Source organism: Diplotaxodon limnothrissa, linkage group LG19 (assembly GCF_057381915.1).
Source record: "Diplotaxodon limnothrissa isolate DT_005_m linkage group LG19, D_limnothrissa_male_GT1.1, whole genome shotgun sequence".
NCBI classification, from domain to species: Eukaryota; Metazoa; Chordata; class Actinopteri; order Cichliformes; family Cichlidae; genus Diplotaxodon; species Diplotaxodon limnothrissa.
In genome coordinates this window covers 22,806,188-22,825,253 of record NC_140614.1, presented here as the reverse complement: position 1 = coordinate 22,825,253, position 19,066 = coordinate 22,806,188, and the positions used below count along the sequence as shown (strand labels likewise).

Genomic DNA, 19,066 nt, shown 5'->3' with positions numbered 1-19,066 from the left:
ACGATTTGTGATCTGAAAAATGTATTGATAGCAATGTTGAATATTTTTACACAGGAAAAAAAACAACTACACGTAAAATAATCACATCGTGACACCTCTGCCTTTGTAAATGAAGGGACATTAACTTCGTGTGTATGTAAGCGTGTAAAACCTGCAGATAGTCAGATTAACAGTATTTTGTCTCCATCTGCCATTCTGCAATTCATCTCATGTAAACAATAACGTGGCGCACAGCGTGCCATGAAAAAAGGCACATACCTTTGACGTTGCGTGGCGAACTCTGTATTCCTCGTCCACATGTAAACTCAAAAAAGGAGTTTTTTAAAAAAAATCTCAGTTTTCGGTGAGTCCAAACACCGTTTACTTGTGGACGAAACAGCTGCGTTTTCAAAAATACGTCTGAAAAGTCTGAGAAATCAGACAGAAACTCTGTGTAAGGCCAAGGTGGACGATAGAAACCAGTCTTACTTGTTATCATCTGAGTTTTACAGCTGGGGTGGGCAAGGCTAAGCATCAGGCTTTCAAATGAATTAAAAGTCTGTCTTTGTCTTTCATTAATTAATAGGCTGGTGTGAAAAATTGCTGCCACACCGCCCCCTCGGCCTGTGCTTCGAGATTTCTGGTAGTTAGAATGACTCGGGGGTGTTGATTCATTTAAACTAACATAATCATCCTGCTGCAACCAGGTTTCTGTAAGGCAGAGTAAATTGATTTGTTGATCAATTATTAAGTCATGTACTAACAGAGACTTGGAGGAGAGAGAGACCTAATATTTAACCCTCTGGGGTCCAGGGTATAATTGGCCGTTTTTGACTACTTTTGATTTTACCTCTATATTTCACCTTTAAAATATGTTTTTCTTGCCTTGTTTGGTATCATTATTTTCTGCACAATCTCAAATATCTGAAATTTGAGTTATTTTTTCATTTTGGTATACTATATTATCACAGTTGATCTAAATTAGGACAAAAAATTCAAAATTTGAGTAGAAAAAAGTTAGATTTTTTACTGTAAAACCCACAAACATGTTTAACGAATCAATTTCATAACTTGAAATGCAAATAGAAATTGTACATTTCTAAAAATCTAAAAAGTTTTGCAAACAAAGTTATATGGTACTATTTACCTAAAAATGCAGCCAAGGCCTCAGGCATTTTTTATATAACCATTTAAATCTATTTACAGAACAATCAGGTGTGCTGCATCAAATAAGAAGGCACACAAATTATTTGTGCCAGTCCAAAAAATGTAGTTTGTGTTCAGTATAAGACAGAGTAGAACACCAAAGGCCTAAACCCTACAGGTCTGACAGCAGGAGGTGGATCAGTCCTGTTTTCCATGTGGGAACAGCGTTTACACTGGAATCTGCCTTTGACGGCTTTTTTAGAGCAAATATGAAATTCAGCAGTATAACTGACACACAATACAAAACAATAACTACACAGCACACTAACTACAGCCTCCAAACACGCTAAACGTCACTAATGTCTCGCTCACCTGCTTTCCGTCAGGGGTGTCACTCCTAAAAATCTTCCCCTTCTTCCTAAACCACCAAGTGTCACATGTTGCCAAATCATTTTTTTGATTGGCTGACATGGTAAACTAACACCAATAGGGAAGGGGTATTTTTTTCTTTTTTCACACACAAGTAGAGAGTGTTTGCTAGCGATGTCTGTAGAAAACAGCATCGTCCTTCCCGCTGTAAACACCACTGTTTTGTTCAGAAAAAAAACGTGTATTTTTCATCATAACTGGTTTTACGTAGCCCATCGACACAATTCAAAAACTGGTATATAGTTTGAAGTCCGCACTTTCGACCCAAGTTGAAACGGAGACTCTGACTCGCTGCATCTTGTAGTTGTGTCGTCTTAAATTGGTCATGTGATTTTGACGCGCCAGCGCGTCTGGCGACCCCAGAGGGTTAATAATCCACATTTCACTGTTTCACTCTTTGGTTCAGATGTGGATACTGTATTGTTCTTTCTTTGTGATTTTTTATGTTTAAGTTGTTTGTTGCTGGTTTTTAGTTTGTTTTTTGTATTTTTGGGAGCTGACACAGTCTCTATGGAGATGGGTTTTTTTGGGGGGGGGGTAGCAGGATGACAGAAGCTGCAGAGAGGCGTGTAAAACTGCAACTCTGCTTCCTGGTCCCAACTCTGGATAGTCATATTTTGGTGGGTTTAATAAATTTGTCCATATTTCTAGAAATGAGAGTTGCTCCATCCAAAGTGGGATGGATGCCGTCTCTCCTAACAAGACCAGGTTTCCTCCAGAAGGTTTGCCAATTATCTATGAAGCCCACATCGTTTCCGGGACACCACTCAGACAGCCAGCAATTTAAGGAGAACATGCAGCTGAACATGTCACTCCTGGTCTGATTGGGGAGGGGACCAGAGAAAACTACAGAGTCCGACATTGTTTTGACAAAGTTGCACACCGATTCAATATTGATTTTAGTGACCTCCGATTGGCGTAACCGGGTGTCATTACTGCCGAAGTGAATTATGATTCACGTTGTCATTACTGCCGTAATATATTAGTATATATTAAAAATATATACTTTCAATGGCCTGTGGAAAAAAACATTATTTAACTTTATTATCTTTATATAATAGGTCTGCTGAATAATGTTACAAAACCCTTGAAATAAAAGTGTACACCCCATATCCCCCTTTAGATTTTGCTTTTCTTCTTTGCTTTTCTTCACTTTGGAGCTTTTTGAACAGTTGTTTTTTTCCCAGTAAAGATTTTAAAGTTGATTCCAATTGCAAGTGCTGTTTTTTCCCTCCACCTGAGCTCACTGTCTCAGTAACAGCTCCGCCTCTTTAGTCTACACTATTTGTGTGTAGACAGACTCCACATTAAACAATAACAGCATTGTCACTGCTGTTGCTGTATTTCAGTTTTTTGTTGAGAAACCTGGGGCCTACTTGTGCTCAATGTTGTACTACTTTATGTTCATACATGTGTTCCCAAAAAAAAATCTATTTTTATTTGCAAATGTGGGTGAAACCCTCACGCTTACATGGTGAGCTGCTCTACAACATCTTTTTGCAATCTAGTCATTCAAGTTACTTGAATTTTTGCTATTGTTGTTAACTGCTACTACAAAAATAGCAGTAACCACACCTAAACTCCCACCACATGATCAATGACTAGACACAGCATTTTATGTGCTGCGTAACACCCATTTCAAATAAATCTTGAGATAGACATCTTTAGATCTGCCTCGTCATAGGTTAAGATGAACAAGAAAAAGTACTGTGATTTTGAACGCCTTTCCCACTCACTCAAGCGCACGATCAAGATGATGTTCCCACCCCCCGTTTTACAGCACAGTCCAAGTAAGAGTAACAACAACAACACAGTCAGCTGAAGAAAAAAAAAAAAAAAAAAAGAAAGAAAGAAAGGAAGAAGACGACATCGCAGTGTTGGAGTGCCGATCATTTTTTTGTGCCGGTTGCATAACGGTTACAATGGGACTTCAGCTCCAGAATGCATTCACTCAAGTTCTGCTTGTGCATTGTTTTGTTTTTTCCCCCTCAAACCACAAAAATCATCCTGGATGTTGTTCAGTCGTTGCAGCAGACCACATTTTATCCCTATAGCTCAAGGAAAGGGTTAAGGATACAACAGACAAGTGTTCTACAGTGAATGAAGAGATTCAGAAATTCAAGCACATGTAACTACCAAGAGACATAAGAAGCAAATCCCCATGTACATTGTTTTAAATTATGTGGTTTGACTGGTTAATGTTCATTTGACTCTGGCTGGAAGGAAAAACCACAAAAGTGCCTTTATAGTCACAAAATAATAAATCATGTCTTCTAGAGATTCAAGCCATGACTGCAACATGGAGGCCCCCCCCTTCTCACATTTCAAAGGCTTAGGAACAAGTGATGCATGTATGTGAGCTTAAGATGTACCATTTGAATAAGGTATGTACAGCGCTGCATATAGATTGACCTTCTTCCAGTAAAATAAACTATTAAAATGACTGGAATAACTTATTCAATCAGATGTTGAGAAAGAAAAATATGCCATCAACAATACATCGATCCACTTTAGGGTCACAAGGGGTTGGAGACTATTTCACCTGACTCTAGGTTAGAGGTCAAGTAAACCATGTACAGCACACCAGCCCATCACAAAGCTAATATAGAGAAACATGCAATCATTCAAGCTTATATCCACACCTAAAGCCAATACAGAATTAGCAGTTCACCTAACAAGGATGTCTTTAGACTGTGTGCCCAAATACAGTACACCTAGCCAATAGGTTCCAACCCAGAATCTTCTCACTGCGCCACCCGTTTAAACGTGGTCACATGTTTAAGATCATTTCTACAGCAGTGCAGTAGACACGGTGAACAGTGTCTTTCAAACTGCTATGCAGTGTCAATAGCATATCTAAAGACTACCAGCTTTTGTAGGAAACATAAGGAAGTAGGAAACAGAATTAGAATAATCTGGCTGTTGCTGTGTGTGCAAAAGTTTGAATAGCTGACGAAATGCAGTTTTGGCAGATATTTCTTTTCGTGCGTGCTTGTAAATACATGCAGAAAACAAGGTCATTAAAAATAAAAAGCAGTTATGTTCATTCCAGAGGCATATCTTTCAGCAACAAACAGTAAACCACTTGAACCAGGTTGAAGAAAAAGGAGATACGAATTTAATTTCATAGGTTTTCATTTATTTGTTTACAGCATATTGAAAATGACTGCTACCTGCATTATTCTGCAAAATCCATATGGTATACAACCATCTGTACAGCTACATGTCAGCATTTCACGAAGGCAAAAAGAATAAATATTCCTATAGACTATACACTTTTTCATAAAATATACATTTCTTTTGTTTATTATTTGCTTACAGTAGGTAACGTGCGAGTCCTGCAGTGGGTTAAGTCACTGCTGTACAAAGAAACAAGCCAAAAACAGTCTGAATAGCTACAGTTGATCAGGCTATTACTCACAGTAAAAGCTTATGACTTTCTAACTGTGTAAGTGACGATGTGCAAACTCCTATACCATGCACTTAGTTATTCGACATTAAAACATAATAAAAAGAATATTCCATTGTTTTTGAACATTATTTTAGCCTTAAAAAAAAAAAAAAAAAGGGGGGGGGGGGAGGTTGATGTAACATAACGTTAGCCGAAGACCTGCTTGATTTTAGTCAAGCTGATTCAACTTTCTGTGCATCATTTCACTGGCAACAGTGTTTCCTATTGTTTATAGAAGCAAGGAGCGACATCTCCAAAATAGAAAAAAAGGTTTGAGTCATGGCAAATTCAAATGTGTGGAAGGAGGGGCCGTGGAGGTAAAATGCCAAATCTGCCACAGAGTCTGACCACTCAGGAGCCTGCTTCACTCACAGGGGAGGGGCTACCACTGGATTCGGAGGCCCCATTGAGGGAGTGCTCTGAATCTTTGCAAGCAAAATATTTGATCAATGACTCACAGCAGACACACATTAAAAGCACACACACACCACCGCCATCCTCCGCTGGTCCACAACGAAACTGAATTAAATGCACCCCTTCAGCAATTCCTCCGACAGGGCCCAGAGCTAAAAACTCAAGTACATCATGCACGTATAACACGCGGACCCACACAAGCATGCAGACGCACATATACACTCAGCCAAAGTGGGGCTGCAGCTACATAAATGCAGACAGGATGCAGCCCACACCCATGGGGTGCACAGCAATTCCTTACATGCATTTTTTTTTTTACATATTGAAAATGTCTAGAAGCCCCCTCACTGAACTGCAGCTGGTAGAGAGCTCTATATAGGAACAGTCCACTGATGCAACATTCATAATGCAATATCCATCAGCACAGTGCAACTTCCATATAACGCTAGCTTTATTGGAGTATTGTTTTTAACACTGCAACCCTGATTATACATTCATATTTATTTATCAAGAAACCAGAGAGAGGATACAAGCGATCCACAAAAATACCGAAATAGCAATATTTAATGACTCTTTCCAATATACAATAAGAGCATATTTCCTTTTCAATCAACACCAGAGCAAGAACAAAAACATCAAAAATAATCAGACCTTCTTAAGAGAATGCCACACTAAGAAGCTGATGCTGTGTGGTCCAGCAGAATAAACAATCCCCTTCTGCCATGGTTACAACCCCCAGGCCTCCTCAGTAGACGCTGTGGTTAAGACACAGACACGCACACACACGCACACACACTTTCACACCCGAAGAGCTAACATTTATCCTGCCACACCCAGACAAAGTCTGGTGGCTGGTTTTGCTGGTCTCGACTAAAGGATGTCAGTGTTTCCACTGCTGGTTATCACAAGAAAAAATGGATGTCAAATAACATGCAAAGATTTTTTCTATTTGCTTTAGCCGGATCTGTTTTACGAGTGCTTTCTAGAGCAGGGCGATATGACCAAAAATATTTATCATGATATACATTTGAAAATTTGCGATAACGATATAATTGACACTAGACAAAATACTTTATAACTCCACAACTTTATTAGTGCAAAAAAAAAAAAAAAAAAAAAAACCATCAAGCATCTGTTTTTTATGTGTTATGTCAAAAATTTAACAGTGCAAATGCAAATTGCTGACAGTTTAACCAAAAGGCATTTCCAGTGGAAACTGGCCAACAGATCCTCAGCATAAACATGTATAATATCTACAAAACTTAAAAAAAAAAAAGAGGTTATACACACACAATACGGTAATATTATGTTGAAGCACAGTACGTATCACTCCACGAGGCTCCTGCCTACGATAGCCGTAATGCTCCGATAATCCATCAAGCGGTGCGGGTTCGTAGCTTAGCAAAGTCGTACTAAAACATTTGACAGATTTTCGAGCGCCGTGTACGACATAAAATCGTTTCGAGGTCAGTAAACACAACCAGAATTCATACATAAGGCACACGGGATTATAAGGGGCACTGTCGATTTTCAGAAAAATCAAAGGATTGATTTTAAGTGTGCCGTATTTTCCAAAGAACACGGTAATAACGACGGCCTCTAGCATGCTCTACCAAAAATAGTGCTTTGTTGTGTGTCTGACAGACGAAAGCTAAACCAGTTCCACACCACTGAAGTTGCAGCATTTTTACAAACCAATTCTGGTTCATCCGTTTCATTCAACAATCCGCTTTCGCCCTTCTCATTCTCCGTCGCCGCCATCCTTTTTCGGCCATGTGCGTATGAAAACAAAGGCACTGCGTATGCACGTTTTACCCATCTTATCGTTGCCCAACATTATACCGGTATTACCGTGAACGGTATGATATGGCCCAGCCCTAGTGCTTTCATATTAATGTTAAGTCTACCTGATAAAACTGGCCACACTGCTCTGGACACCAAGTGTACCTGCTTTAGCCAAAAGTCTTTTTGAGCCTCCAAAAGAACCTGAGTATGTCAGGAGTGTGGACCGTTGTTAATGAAACACTCCATTACATAGAGAAAGCAAGTGCTAATGTGTTATTCTACTTAGCTATATCTGCTCTTTTGTATAACAGGTATAGTAGAAACCAGCTGAGTATGTTGCCTTCTGTCAGTCACCTTGGAAAGTACATCAGTAATTCAGGATTACAAGCGGGTCAAAAACACATGCAATAAAAATGGAGTGACGTCAGAGAAATTACTTGTTCGAAGAAACGGAAAAAAAAAATAAAACTGTAACTGATGAGTACAGAATGAACCATTTGATTTGCTTGATTCTTTTACATTGCTGCCACATGACCACTGACATAGGAGAATGTCATATTCCTGATGAGAGACGATATGAAAAATAACTGTTCATAGATCTATTTAGCCTCTATTTAACCAGTGAGAACCCATGAGATTAAGAACCTCTTACATTGGCTGCATTAGCCTTCCTGGGTTTGAACCCAGGTCCATCTTGTTGCGAGGCAACCAAATGCTCCGCTGTGGCAGCATGGATACAGATTGCTAACTTAAGTAGTGGGTAGTAGTGGGCGATTATATTTTCCCACAAGACTAAACACACAATAGATAGACAACAGTTTCAAATGAGGATGAACTCAGGTCTTTTCAAGTTACATTTAAAATAGATATAACCTTCCAAGGCAAGGTTGGCTTGCAGACAAGGTTTACAACCGTATTCAACTAACAAGCAAACTGCACAGGTTTTTATTCAGTTAAAATATGTCTAGAAAATTACAATAAAATAAGAAGAAAATGCAAAGATTAAAGGAAAACAGACTAAGTGCCTTAAATATATGTAGCCAAACTGCATAGTTACCTCATAAAAGGCCCATAGTGGGACCTCGATGTACCTCCATGAGCCAAAAAAAAGGCACCTTTTACATGGTCAAACAGGTAATATGGAAGAAGAGGTGGTCATGCCAAAAGCAATATCTCTAAGTGGCAATAAATCCTGTATCCTTCTCTTCTTCTTTGGAGCACTCTGGAGCAGTGCCCTGAAGGCGTAATTTCCAACTGACCACGAGGGACGTGACCTAGTAGTCTCAATAGTTTGGCCTTTAAATGACATACTTGTGTTACCTGTTAACAGTTTTCATTTACACTACTTTCTTTTACTGTTATCAAAGCTACCATCACATTCTATGTCTCTCTGACGGAGCTTCTATATTTCCTGTTCCCTATTTTTAAAACCACCGCTTGAAGGCGCTTCTCTCAGACTAAACTTCCTGGTAGCCAGAACTTAAAAAGAAAAAAATAATAATAAAAACATACGAAAGGCACCTGAGATGGAGCCCAAGCAGCAATGCTCCAAGCTCTGAAGGACAGGAGCATATTCAAGCACAAACTAAACTCACCCAAACACTCAGACGTTACCATATTGATATACATAACTTATCGAATGCTTTCTGCAAGTAGGTCTATCAGAGGAGGGGCTAAAGTCTGGACCAGCTTTGTAAAAGAAAACAAACTTCAATTTTGTATCACCCCTTGATAAAATCTGAAGTGCAAACAAGCTTACAATCAAGCCAAACAACAAGCAGAGCTGTATTTTTCTGTTCAGGGAAATCTTGTTCGATTGGATGTGAAAGTACCACAAGTTTGCAGTGGAATATGACTGCAGAGGGTTGTCAGAAAGAAATGTTTCATGTCCTGGTTGGCAGTTTTGTTTGTTGCATGATTTTGGCTGGCTGGGTTATGGTCGGTCACTCACTTGCATGTTTGTCTGCCAGAGCGATGAGTGTGCTGGAGATGTCCCTGCGCCGGTAAAAACACACCACTTTGGCCTCCACATTCCCATTGGCTGTCTGCAAACCAGAGACAATCAGCGTTACCATGGCAACAAGTGGTGCCTCACACAGAGAACCAACACGCGCATGCACGGGCACGCGCACACAGATGAAAAACCCATAACTGAGGCTAGCTTTTTAACTTTGCCTGAAAACAAAGTGGCCACAGCAATCCTCCAAAAAAAGAAAAAAGAAAAAAAAAAAATCACGTGTTGCAGTGATGAGGACTGTCTGTGCAAGCCCAGCTCTTTTCCCTTTACATTAATTCCTACATAGATGTTTTCACACAGAACTGTTTTTAAATTAAAATCTGCATGACAATATTTTATTGAATACTACCTAAAAACAGAAACGAATACTCCTAGTAAGATTATTTAAAGTGTAAAAGATACTAAGTATAATTTAGACACCAAGTTATAGCTTTTACCTTTTTTCAAATCACTATGCATTAAGTTTTGAGCACTGACTAACTTTTTTATGAGTTTATTGTGTACTGTATCAGGAACGAAGGGATGACAAACAAAGTGAACACCTAACATAGATTTACATTCTGTAGACACTTCAGCTCTGCAGACTTTCTACTTTCCCAATCATCAAATAATTAAAATCCAATTTTCCAGTTCCATTTTTGAAAAAAGGCCATAGAACAGAGGAGAGATAAATGGCCCATTTATGGCTACAAAATAAAACATTTTCTTTGAAAATGAAGAAAGTTTTGAAAAAAATAAAACTCCCACAGCACCCTGTGACAGCACATACCACAGTGAACCACATGAACCACAGTTAATCTTAACATTTCCAGTATCACTTCATAAATGATGTATGTGCACATTTAAGCTGTAAGAGCTGTATTTAGTGTACTACAGCCATTTATGGTCAGCACTATCATTGGAGTTTGTGTGTAAGAAACGAAAAACAAGGCCTATCTAGGATTTTTTTTTTTTTAATGGATCAGAGTTTAAATATAGGACAGCAGAATGAGGAGTGTTTTATACTGAATTAGATATTCTTGGGGGTGCATGTGCCCCATTGCAAATATTCTACTTGCTAAGTACTTTGCAACCAACAAATAATTAAGCAACACAATCAGCTGCTTCTCTTGTCTCTGGTCTTGCTGGGAGACTCCAAATCCACCAACTTGCAGCTAGCTCATAGCAGTCATTGTTCTGCTCTGTAGCCTCCATGAGGTGGCACAAGAACCAGCACTTCACCTGATGCAGGTTTTGGGTAGAGTGGCCCTGGAGCTCACACAGTACCTCAAGAGCAGAACAAGAAATACTGGTGTATACAGAATGATGGAGCATCCTGGAGAGTAGGTTGGGAAAAACGATGAGGCTTCAAATATAATTTGGTTGCTGTTAATATACCTGAGCAACACGCCCAAGTAAGATCTGTGATTTTAACAGTGAAATATACAGTTTCCTTTCACAATAGTATCATAAATAGACACAGAGAAATGTGCATGCAAGTTACATGAAAGCTATACACTGCATATTTATTTCACATTTTAATCAGCAGGCAAACCAACTGATTTGCAGCTTGTTGGGGCACAAAGATTTTCAGACTAAACTGTTAACTTGATCAGTTATCAGTTTTGATCAATGGAAATGTTTTCCCTCAGACACTGTATTTTCTAAACCAGCATCTCAGGCCGTATGGAAGAGAAACCCAAAGATCCCCGAGGAGCAGAGAGACTGACAGTGACAGACAGAATAGAAGGCCGACTCTGAGCTCTGTGTCAATCACATTAAACACTCTCCATATTATTCAGCGCAGGCCTGGAACAGGGGACAGACAGCCGGCACCTGTAACTAGTCTACAGAGACATCTCTTTTTCTGCTTCTTTAACTGAACAACGTACCAAATAGCAGGCTGGGATTTACCCAACACCTTAACAGCAACATCATCATTAATGTGACACTACAACGCAATACTGCTTTCACTACTGCATTATGCTGAATAAAAACATACCATTTACTATATGAACCACATAAATCATACATTTAAAAGTATAATAAAAATCTGTCTACTAACATTTGGTTTCTCTTTTCATTAAGATCTAGTTTGTAGAATTTGTCAAGACTAGCATCCCATATTCAAGTAGTGCATTGTCTAAAAACACACTAACAGTAAAAAATAAAAGTACACCCATTGTTAATTCTAAGGCTTTACATATCTGGGCATTAAAAAAAAAAACCAATGTAGTCCATAACAAGGCTTAAGAACCAGGTAAATTTAACCTCAGATGAAAAACAGCACAAGGCATTTACAATGTGTCATTATTTAATTAAGCCAAAATGCAGAAGCAGTGTGTGAAAAACTAATTGCACACCATGATTCAATAGCTTTAAGAACCACTTTTAGCAATAATAACTTGAAGAAATCATTTTAAGTACGCCTTAATCAGTCTGTCACATTGTTGTGGTGGAACTTGGGCTCACTCTTCGTACAGTGTTACTTCAGTTCATTGAGGTTTGTGGGCATTAATTTATGCACAGCTCTTTTAAGGTCCCACCACAGCATTTTAATCAGGCTGAGGTCTGGACTTTGTCTGGATCATTGAATCACTTGGATTTTTTCACTTTTCAGCCACTCTGGAAGAGATTTGCTAGTGTGCTTGGGATCACTGTCCTGGTGACACAATTTTAGCCAAGCTTTAGATGACCTCACATTTAACTCTAGAATACTTTGGTATACAAAAGGAGTTGACTCAATGACTGCAAAGCATGCCAAAATCACTACCCTTCTACCACCGTGCTTGACAGTTTGTCTCACTATAGTCTCATCTGTCCAAATGATATTGTTCCTGAAGTCCTGGCGATTTGTTCAGATGTGACTTTCCTTCTCCAAGCCATGCTGCCATGTTCTCTCTTCAAGATAAGAGGCTAATTTCCAAACAAGCCATACTTGTCCAGTCAATTACTGAAGCCTATATAGTGTCTTAAATGTGCCTCTTGGGTTGTCTGCAATTCCTCCAAGCGTTACATGGTCTGACCTTGAAGTGAGTTTATTGGGATGTCCACTTTAGTGTAGACTGGCAACTGTGAATAATCTTTCTCGCTGTCGCACGATGGACTTCAAAGTGTTTGGAAATTGACTTTTAACCCTACTCAGATTGATGGACAGCAACATTTGATTCATTAAGATCATTGCTGACATCTTTCTTCCTTGGCACTGTGTTAACACACACACCTGAATCCTTCAGACCAAAAAACTGACAAAGCTTCTGCTTTTATAGAGGTGACCATACTTGATGATGATCAAGTGAATTTGATTAGGAGCACCTGGCTGATACTTCCCCTTTTAATCCCCGTGGACACAGTTAGCACATACTTAGTCTTTCCACATGCTGCTCCCGCATTTTGGCTTAATATTTGCTAAATAATGACATGGTGTAATATGTTTTGTTTTTCTTCTGGGGTTACATTTACCTAATTTTAAGACCCGTAAAAGACCAAGTTTTTCTGATGCCCTGATATATAAAACTTATAATTTTAAGAGGCTGTATTTTCTTTTTTTAATGACTGTAAGTCTGAAGCCGAATGAAAGCCTATTTGCTGTCGCATACGCAATAAAAATCTGCAAATCATCACACTTCAGAAGCTGGGACACTTCAGCACAGATAATGATTTTGTTTCTCTCAATAAATAAATCAGCCTATCATTACATGCCTCTTTTCAACATTCCCCAAATCAAAATTTGCATTGTAATCAAAGTGCAATTTGTTCAGATGTTATGTTCACTCTAATAAATTATGAAGTGAAATGACACATGTACAGTGAAAGAAATAATTAGGCAGTTTAATATATTCCCCTCCTACCTAAGAGGAGTTTTGCACTGAACAAGCTGTAGAAAGTATAAAGTAGCTTCAGATATCAAAAAAGCTAATGAAAATAGATTTTAATGGCAAAACTATTCTACATTACAAGATACATTTATTTATTTTTACTTAAATATACAAAAAAGCACCTAATATTAGTTAAAATGTGCCTTCATTAAAGTGTATTTGAATGTTTGAGATAGAGACATTAATATCCGATTTGCAGTGCTGGGATATGTGCTGCATTCAAGGGTATAAATTCAACCTCAGACACCCACTCACACTCACCTTGTTCAGCTCCTCTATCCTCCTGATCAGCAGTGGGTTACTGGACGAGTTCTCAAAATAAACATAATCTGCAGAGGAACAGCAAGAAGGAGAAGGAGGAACAGAAAGAAACAGAGTGGGGAATGGAAAGAGAAAGACAAAGAAGTGTCAGTTAGCAATGTGAGGTCAGTCAAACGTTCAGGGCAATTTCCAATTGGACCACACAACGACAGCTTGATTAGTCAAGAGGAAAGTGCAGCAGAGACATACACAAAATGTTGATTTAACTCGATTAGGCTAATTTCATACACAGCAGTTGCTGTTGTAGTTGGGAAGTCTGACAGAATGAGATGTTGACGTGCTAATGCACACTCGCACATAAACAACAAAACTGGCTCTCCAACCCTTCCATTCAAATAGCAAACCTTGTATTTCCCCAGCCCTCATGCTTTCTTTGTCTTATTGCTCCATTCATTCTCCCCATGTGTGGTGGTGTTTGTATGCGCAGTGTGTCTGCATTTGTGTGTGGGTGTACGAGAGACACTGCACAGGCTTTACCACGCGTGTGTGGATTTACTATGCATTCGTGTTAACGTGTATGCGTGTGTGTGTGTGTTGCTCCTGGCACCACTCCAGGCCCATTGGAGGCTTAGCTCTCACCAGGATGTCCCCACAGGCCCCAGTCTTGGTAGGGTGCCTGGTCTTAGCCCTGCATGTGTCTTGGCTGAGTGCTGTCAGATTATACCCCACACTTGGTATGTTGCCTGGAGCTGGAGCTATCCTCCCTTCACCCTAAATCTGCCCCCTCCCATCCCCCCACGCTCCCCTAAGACCCGTCTTCTTGACCGACTAGGCCAGAGATCGCCCAAAATTCCACCAGCACAACCGCAACATACACTGACTCTTGCCTTCATTTCTTACTCCTCCTGTGTCCAACACTTAACTGGTTTAGGCATGCACCCATCCTGTTAGCACACCCATAATCTGCAACGACATCCAAGTCTAACCCGCACAATAATAAGTGCCACAGTTAAAGGAAAAATCCTCATACAAAACATTGTAAACACAATTAAAACAATTATCTAAGACGCATTTATCAAGCCGTTCTGTTCCAGCTTCCTTTTAAAACCCAAAGGTGGCTTTCAAACAGTTTTGTGGTTGGTCAAATGGTTTTGCCCAACCAAACAGTTCAACCAATATGGAAGATATTCCATTTTTGACTCTAAAGTTGTTAGCCATCATCTTTGAAAACCAACTGAATAAATTATTCAGACATTAATAAAGTTTTTTTCTGCTGAAATCGTAAATGTAGTCTCAGTGCATTAGTCTCAGTCTTGCCTCTCCCTCCCCGTCCTCAGTCCAGAGGACTCATTTGGCTTTTTTTTTTTTTTTAAACTAATGACAAGTATGACTAGAAAGGCATTTTGTAACTTTGTGTAAGATGATATCATGTTTCCATCTACATAACAACCTATAGATGGTTTACACAACACACATTATCCAAGCAGGAAATGAAGCTTTCACTACTGGATATAAGATCTCTTCAAAGCTTTGCAACAGAAAAAGCTGCAGCGCTTATATGCTGGAACTTCCAACACTGAATTCTTTGAGGTTTCATTGATCATTTATGCAACTACTTATCTGGGGTCCTTATTGGGTGAAGGTAGGGGTGCTCAGAGAGACCGCAAGACACACAGTCAGCTGAAGAATTGGTTTTGCTAAAGAATTATTTTTGCAATTCATTTTCTCTGCATTGCATTTTCTTTTCTGTCTTGAGCTTTATTTTCATACGTATGCCTGGCATGCATAAATTGCAGTATTTAATGTGTTTCTGCAAACATACTGTATGCTTTCAGTACTCCCCATGCAACGGCCAGGATGCATTTATGTCATAGGGCACCGAGGATACAAAACAAACTTTTGCCTGTTGAATACCAGAGGAGCATACTGAGAGCTCCTTCCCATGAACGACAGTATGAACAAAGTTTAGTGTTTTTTTATGTTTTTTTTCTCTTTACTCAGTTTTCAAACTAATCTGTACCAATTCACAGAATTTCTTTGTCTCGTCTTGGGTGTTCTTAACTGCAACTCTGTTGAGGAAAAAACGGCATGTAAAGACACTGTCTTTGGCGCAGAGGAACCCGAGTGAAAACAGTTTCCTAACAATTCACAAACAACCAAAATAAACTGAACTACCAATGACATCACATCTGACATGTATATATTTAATATGTCTGCTGACTGTAACATTTCCAATAATCAACAGTCAAACGTTGAAAGTTTATCTCAGAGACAGTCTCGCCCACGCTAATCTTTAACACATAATAATGCAAAGCAACCACTGCATCTGCTTAGGGGGCACACCTTGACTTCTCCACTGGAAAACCTTTTGCTCCACTATGCTCATTGGTATTCTTCTCTCCACCCACACTTATAACTGAATACAAGAGGTTCACGCCCAGTCTGAAGTTTTGTAATGCAAGATAACTCTAATTTCCAGAGCTACGGTTGGCAGATAACGTTTATTTTATTTAAACCCTTGAAAAAATTTTCTATGCATTAAGCCACTGAACAATCATCATTTGCATGAAGATGTAAAACTTTAGCACTTCCTCCAAGTAGCAAAAGCAATTCAGAAGGCATACACAGTGCAAATTTTATGACTTGCGTCTTCCAGCAACCCTCTTTTTACTGTTGAACATTGCTACAAGATGGGAAAAGATCGTCACATCATGCCTGTCTACTCTTCACCCTGTAACAGCTTGTTACTAGACTCCGCTGCCACTGTGACATCTCCGTCCCGCTGCTGAATATCAAATAGGCCAAGCTGAAATTGAGCGGCACACAGAGAAAGAAAATGAAGACGAGATATCCGACTTGCTCGCTTTCAGACACACATGTGAGTCAGCAGCACGGAGGTCAGGGGTTGAAGAAACTGGCTTGTGACTAGTTGTGATCACCAGATTGGCTGTGAAACTGCGAGAAAGTGACCAAGACACTATCCTTTTATTAAGCACGGTCAAGTCATCCTTGAACAAAAAAAAAAACTTGTTCAGCATGAACAGAAACTGAATAGCTAATTAAACTACCGGTAATCAGAAACAGTTTTTTGATTTAATACTGCTTGAAACTTATTTTAGCTTCTGAAACGTGACTTACGCCTTTCACATGTAGTCTTACATCACAAAAAGTGAAATATCTATTTCGGTTTTAATCTCTTTAAAGACATATTTTCCCATTTTAAGTTTGAAATCATTTAATGTTCAATGAAAGAATTTTCAGAATATAATGAAAGTAATCCTTGACTGCTGCGGCCATTATTCCTACCTGCCTGTAACAGAACAAGCTGTACTGTAGTGCAGCCATGAATCAATTAGTTATTTCATACACATTTAGAAACAGTTATTTAGATTCAATTATAAGCTTTGGCTCTTTTTTTCTCAGGGAAATTGGCAAGAAAGGATTTTAAATTTATTTACATAAACAAACAAAACCTTTCCCTTTTGGACTATTGATTAGGAAACAAAACATTCCAGGACACCAACTTGCTGTGGGACGCTGTGATAGCCATGCTGTAAATAATCAATCAACTAATCATCACATGAATTACTACTGAGAACGGAAAATCCCTTTGTTGCAAAAAAATGAAAAGGAAAAAAAGTCCATGTTTACAAGAAGAATCCTAATTTACCAAAAAAAAATAAAAAAATAGGGACAAGTCTCTTGGCAAAGCGTGGGGAGAAATGATGACGTGTAGCTGCGGCCCTCAAACGCTCACCAGCTCAGAGGGACCCATTAATCAGGAGCCAAAATGCGTCATAACCATTTTAGAAAATGAAGCAGAACCACATGTTGAACATTCGGTTTGATGTGGTGTTGGGTGTGAATCGCCACTACATGCTAAGATTTTTTTTTCCCCCCTTGGTTGGTGACAGCACGTCTCCCGCTACATTTAGAGAAGGTCGGACTTTGGGCAAAGCTCAACGTGTTCTTTTTTTTCCTGGCACGGAAATTTAAGTTACCAAGAATGGAAACACTTAAGTTCAACCCGTGTCCCTTCCTGCCACCTCCAGAAGAAGAAAAAAAATTGTAATAAAATAACCATGGGAGGAAAATGGCTCAGTGACTGTCCAGAACAGCCTGGTTGAATGTTGGAGTTTCTACATGTGAGGAGCTGAAGCCTGTTGGAGAGCAAGCTGGAGAGGAACTCAAAATGAGAGCAACAGAAAGAGAGAGCCTGTAGGCAATGAGCAGCATCAGTCTCTCGGTTTCCCATCAGCCCTCCCGTCACATCAGCCCGCGTACAACCACCCCGCTCTCCATCCCCCACTTTCAGCGTCAGCCAATCGGCAGGCTCCGGCGGCCATGATGTCATAGTGCAGTCAAATTTTCTGTGAGCCAATCAAGGCACGTTATTGAGCCCCGAAAGAGAGAGTCTGCTGGGCTGATTCAAACCAGGCCAGAGAGACAGACTGGCAGAGACGCAATGATGAGAGAGACAGAGAGAAAGAAAACATGAGATAAATAATCAACCAGAAAGAGATAAAATCTAATATAAGTGGAACAGGTGTGCGAATTACAATCAAAATAACCTGTATCCAAACATTCACTGTAAACTTCGGTTAAGGTGACCAGGATAATCCAAGATGCACATTGTAAGGGCCTAAAGTCCAAATCCCACAGCTCTGGCTGAAAACTATACTGTATTGGTGGTCTCATCGAGACACACTTTACATAGTCGTAGTGGTTTATTATGTTAAATATGCCCTCCAGAAAGTACAATTCACCAACACTATGCTCATCTTATTACCTAAATCTCTGTTTTCAAACAACTTTGTCATTGAGAGTTTCTTAAAGCAATTTAAATTAAGCAATCCCAGAGGGAACATCACTTGTCGAACAGCTCAGAGACACACCCTGCAACACACTCCTAGTTAAAGGCATTTGAGTAGGCACAGTCATGAGACAAACAGCTGGGAATCTGTGTATTAGCGTATTATAACTTATGTAGTACATTAAAGCTGCAGTGATTAGCCATTTGAATTATTAGATTAGTTAACAAAAAGCAAATTAACATGTGAAATTCATTACATTTCTGATTGTAGCTTCTACAGATCGCAGACATCACAAAGAGGATACAAGAATGCTGAACCGAAATCTGTGACCAACACCAAGAGACAGCAGTTCCCCACAGCCAATCATCTACTTTATAACAGCTGAAGTGGGAAACATAATAAGAAAACCACACTGTTGCAATGATGCAAGAGGTTCAAAACAATTTTAACAGGGATCATTACTGTAGTGAAGATGTAGACAAGTACAGCTGCAGTTTCCTTTTTTGCCTTAGTGTATCCAGAACATAAATTGGCTCAGCAATCGTTCGAGTACTCTAACCCTGACTCGCTGATCCTGTCGGCACTTTTAAGCAGAGTCTAAAATTAAGCGGTCATAAAACTTTGTTCATACCTAGTAAAGGGTATGAACCTTTTTTTTTTTTTTAACAAATTTGACTGTTGATTCTGTGTATGTGTTTTCTTGTACGTCTCACTGACTACTGAAATCAAAGTTACACCTCTCTCCTCATGTATCCATGACTTGGGATGGGACTATTTTCTGAACTTCTACAGACTACGTGGTGAATCATCAAATTCGTAGACATTTCAAACGATAGCTGGAAGTCTGCCTGTACATCCCTAAAAGACAGCTCTACCAACACTGTGATTATGTGACAGAAAAACCAACAACGCA

General features: G+C 39.3%; 1 protein-coding gene across 1 annotated transcript in view; it reads right to left on the bottom strand.

The window, feature by feature from the left end:
- mta1 (metastasis associated 1) overlaps positions 1 to 19,066 on the bottom strand; it is a 49,433-nt gene that overhangs the window by 24,484 nt on the left and 5,883 nt on the right. Inside the window, exons 3-4 of the mRNA XM_085343503.1 lie at positions 13,340 to 13,407; positions 9,156 to 9,249 (exon numbers count right to left, since the gene is read on the bottom strand). Coding sequence (XP_085199629.1) covers positions 9,156 to 9,249; positions 13,340 to 13,407 — 162 coding nt within the window. The remainder of the gene's footprint in view (positions 1 to 9,155; positions 9,250 to 13,339; positions 13,408 to 19,066) is intronic.